This window comes from Ornithodoros turicata, chromosome 4, assembly GCF_037126465.1.
Source record: "Ornithodoros turicata isolate Travis chromosome 4, ASM3712646v1, whole genome shotgun sequence".
Classification (NCBI taxonomy): Eukaryota; Metazoa; Arthropoda; class Arachnida; order Ixodida; family Argasidae; genus Ornithodoros; species Ornithodoros turicata.
In genome coordinates, this window is record NC_088204.1 from 77,284,494 (window position 1) to 77,290,493 (window position 6,000).

General features: G+C 48.7%; 1 protein-coding gene across 1 annotated transcript; it reads left to right on the top strand.

Annotated features, from left to right (window-relative positions):
* Positions 1-1,607: 1,607 nt before the first annotated feature.
* LOC135392571 (uncharacterized protein K02A2.6-like) lies at positions 1,608-4,070 on the top strand. Its single transcript, XM_064623277.1, has 2 exons — positions 1,608-2,888; positions 2,988-4,070. The coding sequence occupies exons 1-2, from the start codon at positions 1,608-1,610 to the stop codon at positions 4,068-4,070; spliced, it is 2,364 nt and encodes a 787-aa protein (XP_064479347.1).
* Positions 4,071-6,000: the final 1,930 nt, after the last annotated feature.

The window sequence follows — 6,000 nt, forward strand, 5'->3', positions numbered from 1 at the left end:
TTTACAAACATGTGGCGTCCCGAGAAGACCGGTTCGAGGTTATATTTTGCTCTGGTTGGCAAGAAGCGGGAAAAACGCGTCTGCTGATAGGCCGAAAAGGCTGATAAGGTTGATAGGTGCCCACCAGCATGCTTTGCGCGGCGGCGAAACGTAATCGATGACGTAGGAGTGCAAGTGGGCAACGTCACGACTAACTGCGCTGTGTCTGCTCTTCTGCCCTATAGGTATACTCTCGCTATACCTCAAGTTGCTATTGCTCCGAACATACGTGGCAGAAGCAAGATTAGCTGTAGTAGATTAGCAAGTAGATGGGCGTCGCCCCAAATGACTGTGAGTCCTCAAGCCTCAGCACTCATTTTTGGCCAGTTGCCAAATTCAGCCTAAAATCACTTCTAAACTTTTTGGCAGAGTTCGGGGTAACTCGTTACTGTAACTAAGTTCCTTTTTTTTTTTTTTTTTTGGTAACTTGTAACTTAACTCTGTGCTGTTGCGCCGTGGTAACTTTCGGAGGAACTCGTTTCTTTTTCAGGTAACTTTTCCAAAGTAACTTAAGGTAAGTTCCAAGTTACTTTTAATTAGCTTTTTACTCACGTCCACATATTTTCTTGTTTTCTTTCCGGTTCTTTCATGGCATCTTATGCCATAAAACGTGATATTCAATCAGTGACAGCATTCTATCCATAGGAAGTAAGAACCCCTGCCATTGAAATGAAGCTGAACGATTGTGCGCCCACAGGGATTAAGATGCAAAGCGTTCGAATTGTTGGACATAAACGAAAATGATCTAAGCGTGTTGCGCTCCTCCGCAGGCAACTCAAGGTCTAACTCAACTGCTCACGCGCGCTGCACCTGTGTAGTATGCTATTTTGTGTCCGAAGTAACTTGGAAGTAACTCGTTCTTTTTTTTAAGTAACTCCGTAACTGCGAGTTACATTTCAGACTGAAGAACTTCGTTATTAACTTAGTTAGATCTGTCACACGGTAACTTAACTTGTAACGAGTTCTTTTTGACGGGTAACTTCTCGATCTATGCTTTTTGGACACCGTAGGAGCACTGAGGTGACCCCCCCCCCCCCCAAAAAAAAAAAAAAATCGGTTTTCGGTGCAGAGTGTTTTCCAAAGAATAAAATAAGTTCCTGCGAAAAAACGATGAGCGTAGGTGACCCACAGAGCGAGCGCGAGGGCTATGTGTTCCGCATACCTTTTTTTAAAAATCCTCCTCCTCGTGAACAGAACACATCGCAGAACGAGAGGGCGTCGTGACGTATGCTACTCCCCTCACGTGACCAGTGACGTACAGCGGCACAGCTCAAGCATGTTGTATAAGCGACGCGTGAGCTGCGAAGAAAAAACAAAGAAACAAAGGCACGGGGTCTTCACTACGTCACGAGAGCATCGTGTCGGCCGTCCGCGGCTGCTTTCTCCGACTGTTTTTTTTTTTTTTTTTTTGTAAATTCGATTGCGCAGCTATAACGCGCCGCAGGGGGAAAATATGTTGCGTGGCGACTCCTGGTGGACGGCCCAATTACTAAGGGATGGGATTTGTTGTTGGTGGTAACTGTAGTGGCCTGAGAGCAAGAAACAGCTGATCGAGAGGACTGCGGTGGATGACCAAGTTAGACTTGTCGGAAGCTTATCTCCAGATGGAGCTCGACGACGAAGCACAGAAGGTCCTTGTCATCAATACGCACAAAGGACTCTTCCGATTTACGCGAATGCCCTTTGGAATCGCCTCAGCACCGGCAGTTTTTCAACGAATCATGGAGCAGGTCACCGCAGGCATACCGTCGGTTGCCTGCTATTTAGATGACATCATCGTCACAGGCAAATCCGATGATGAGCATTTGGACAATCTCCAGCAGGTCTTTAGCCGACTACGCGAGTTTGGGTTTACACTGAAGCGCGAGAAATGTGCTTTTTTTCGGGCCGAAGTGGAGTACTTGGGGCATGTAGTCAACGCACAGGGTTTCCGGCCATCACCCAAGAAGGTGTCCGCAGTGCTCAATATGCCAGCACCCACGAACGTCTCCGAGCTGCGGTCATTCCTTGGTATGGTACAACACTACGGAAAATACCTAAAATCGCTTGCTGATGTCGTTGCGCCCCTCAATGACCTCCTGAAGAAAGCCGTACCGTGGGAATGGTCTTCGGGTTGTGTGGAGGCTTTTGAAAAGGTCAAGATGATGCTGGTATCTGTGGACGCGCTTACGCATTTCGATCCTGCAAAACCCATTTTCTTAGCCGCAGATGCATCTTCTAGAGGTCTTGGAGCTGTTATCTATCACAAGGTCGATGGCAAAGACATGGCAATGGCACACGCTTCGAAGACATTGACTGCCCCGGAGAAGAACTACTCACAGATAGAGAGGGAGGCCTTAGCCATCATTTTTGGCGTCAGGAAGTTTCATCAGTATCTCTGGGGCCGGAGGTTTGTTCTGTACACGGACCATAAGCCCCTGACCACGATCTTTGGTCCCAAGAAAGGAATTCCTGCGACAACCGCCAGTCGCTTGCAACGATGGGCTTTGATCTTAATGAACTACATCTTTGACATTCAATATACGCCAACTGCGAAATTTGGAAACGCCGACGGCCTCTCTCGTCTGCCTGAGGGTCCAGATGGAGACTTTGACCGAGAGATGGAACGGGGCATCTTCGACGTCTTCCTGACAGAGGTAAACGTAGTGTTGGACCATCAGGTCTCTACCTTACCCATTTCCGTCGAGGATATTGCTGTGGCCACGTCACAGGACCCGGACATGGCCAGGGTGGCTGCATTCGTTTCCGGTGGTTGGCCGACGCACGTCGATCCCTGTTTGGAAGCGTTCTTTCAACGCCGCACGGAGCTAACGATCTACAAAGGATGTCTGCTCTGGGGGATACGAACGGTGATACCACCCAAATTCCGAAGTCCTCTGCTAAGTCTCCTTCATGAGGGCCATATTGGACAAACAAAGATGAAGATGTTAGCTCGGTCCTATTTGTAGTGGCCGGGCCTCGACAGAGATATCGAAAGGGAAGTGAGAAGTTGTGAGCCATGCGCCTCTGTTGCTGCCCACGAGGTACCGGTGCCACTTCACCAATGGGAACCCGCAGATAAGCCTTGGGTACGTCTGCATGCCGATTCCGCTGAGCTGAATGGGAAGCACTACCTCATAGTAATAGACGCCTACAGCAAATGGCCGGAAATAGAACAACTGACAAGCACAGCTGCTGAGAAGACTGCTATTGCTTTTTCCGACATGTTCACACGAAATGGCTTGCCAGAGGTTCTGGTCACCGACAATGGTCCACCGTTCACCAGCAAGGAGTTTAAGAACTTCCTTCAGGCAAACGAGATACGTCACGTTCTGACGCCGCCATACCATCCGCAATCGAATGGTCTCGCGGAGAACTTTGTGCGTACCTTCAAAACAGCCCTTCGCCGCGCAGCGCTGGAAGGGACGAAGGACAGTGTTCGTAGTTTCCTGTTCAAGTACAGGATATCCCCGCATGCCACAACAGGGCGCTCTCCCTGTGCAATGTTAAATGGACGTCAGTTTCGACACTTCCTAGATTTTATTCGTCCTGGTCAGCCCGATATCTCCGGTACAGTGCGCATGTCGCGCGAACGTCAGAAACGCAACTATGACAAGTGCAGCCGAGACAGGAGCTTTGGGATAAACCAAAAGGTCTGGATGTTGGACCCTGGCAAGAAATCCCACTGGAAAGTTGGTGTCGTTCTCTCCAAACAAGGGTCGGCAATTTACGTCGTCGAAGATGAGCAGCAGAGGCGACACCGCGTACACAAGGACCACCTCAAGTGCCGGCACTCCGTTGATTCCTGGCCTGACCAAGCTTCAGTTCCAGAGGTATTCCGAAAAGACGAGGTTCCTCTTCCCCCTCCTTGCCGCCGAGATCGTCGTCCAGAAGAGGGGAACCAGAACGACTTCCACGAACCCCATGGTAACAATGACGCTATTGCTCCTGGTCATCACGAGCCTGGACAGGTCATGGGCTCAGGAGATGCTGCCACCAGGCGCTATCCTTCGCGTCTCCGGAGAGGCCCCCAACGTTATGGCTACAGCTAAGGTGGGAGGGATGTAGTGGCCTGAGAGCAAGAAACAGCTGATCGAGAGGAAGACGAAACGTCGTCAGCTGTTCTCGCGCTCTTCAGCACCAGCTAGTAGGATCAGCTTCGTCTTCGATCGTTGGCCTCGACGGGGAAGCTTCGCTGTCCACGGTCTCTCTCACATGCCCCATTAAACCGTTTATTTCTCCCTAGGCCTGGTATCTCAGTAACCAAGGGCGTGCTGAAGACTGGGAGGTGGTGGGTTCGAATCCTACCACTAGCCTCTGCTGTCTAAGGTTTGCGCTGGGTTTTCCAAAGACGTCCCAGACGAATGTCGGCACAGTTTCCTCTGAAGTCGGCCCAGGACGCATACTAACTCCCCCGTTCCCCGCCCCTTCCTGCTGTCCTCTCTCCATCTGTCCATATCTGTACGCAGGTCATATAGGCACAGTTGCTTCGCGGCGCTAGCACGGAATAAAAAAAAAGTCCTCACCACATTACCCCACAGAAACCCCACATTCACCCAGAGTTCGAGTTAACTCGTTACAAGTAACTCGTTACTGTAACTAAGTTCCCTTTTTTGGTAACTTATAACTTAACTCGGTGCTTTTGCGCCGTGCTAACTTTCAGAGGAACTCGTTCCTTTTTCAGGGAACTTTGCCAAAGTAACTTAAGTTAAGTTCCAAGTTACTTTTAACTCGCTTTTCACTCACGTCCACATATTTTCTTGCTTTCTCTCCAGTTCCTTGCCATTTTTTGCCTTAAAACGTGCTATTCAATCAATGACAGTATTTTATTCGGGAAGTAAGAACCGCTGCCATTGAAATGAAGCTGAACCATTGTGCGCCCACAGGGAGTCAGATGCAAAGCGTTCGAATAGACCTCTACCAGAGAAACGTCATCGTGACATTGGTAGACAGACTGAAACCGAAACAAATCGGAAGGAGAGGGCTGGGCTCCACGAACGGGCACTTGTTCGCTGCCTCCCATTGAAAGAAAAGTAGGACGGAGGGTCGCGTCCCTTTAAGGGACCATATCGTAATTTCCTCAAGACCGTGGTTTTCGGGCGCGACCTTGTTCACCTCTAGCTTCGAGCGTAGTTCAATTCTACCAAATTTCGGCGCTCTCGAACACTATGACGTCATTTGTTTACAAACAAGGAGAGGTCTATTGTTGGACATAAACGAAAACTATCTAAGCGTTGCACTCCTCCGCGGACAACTCAAGGTCTAACTCAACTGCTCATGCGTGCTGCACCTGCGTAATGCTATACTTTGTGTCCGGAGTAACTTGGAAGTAACTCGTTCTTTTTTTTTAATTAACTCAGTAACTGCGAGTTACATTTCAGGCTGAAGAACTTCGTTGTTAACTTAGTTACATTTTGAACACGGTGACTTAACGAGTTCTTTTTGACGGGTAACTTCTCAATCTATACATTCACCACATCACCCCACCAGCAACGGGGTAGAGGATCGCCCCTGGCGATGCAATTCCCCAATCATATCATCAGTCAAGCAAAAATGTTGTTGTTGTTGTTGTTATTCCCGTCCTCGATATTGTGGGATTTACGGTGTCACGTTGGAGTGCGTGGACGGCAATGAGCAACACTCGTTGATTTGAATCTTTGGCTTTGCGCACGAACCATTCTGCTAACTAGGTGCTTCTGTAGGGAAATCCCCAGACGCAGAGAGATGTTGCTATTGTTTCTTCCGTTGTTTTTCTGGCAGTTCACTGGTTTACTAACCGGCTTACCTGTTAACTAGGAGGGTATGAGTCATTCCAGATAATAATTCGACCACTTAATTTCCATCCTTATCTCGCTCTGTTTAGTAGATGGGGACACGAGCCATGCACTCAACGCCAATTATGGTTTATTTTTTTTTAAGATATAAATGGCGATTTCACGTATTGATATCAGATTAAATTGTCCGCTCAAGGATGGTGTTTTT

What these genes read in the sequence shown, in the direction of transcription:
- LOC135392571 (XM_064623277.1), top strand. Translation starts at nt 1,608, where the DNA reads ATGACCAAGTTAGACTTGTCGGAAGCTTATCTCCAGATGGAGCTCGAC. An exon ending in TGCTCTGGGGGATACGAACG is followed by an intron (nt 2,889 to 2,987) that starts GTGATACCACCC and finishes TCCTATTTGTAG; the next exon opens with TGGCCGGGCCTCGACAGAGA.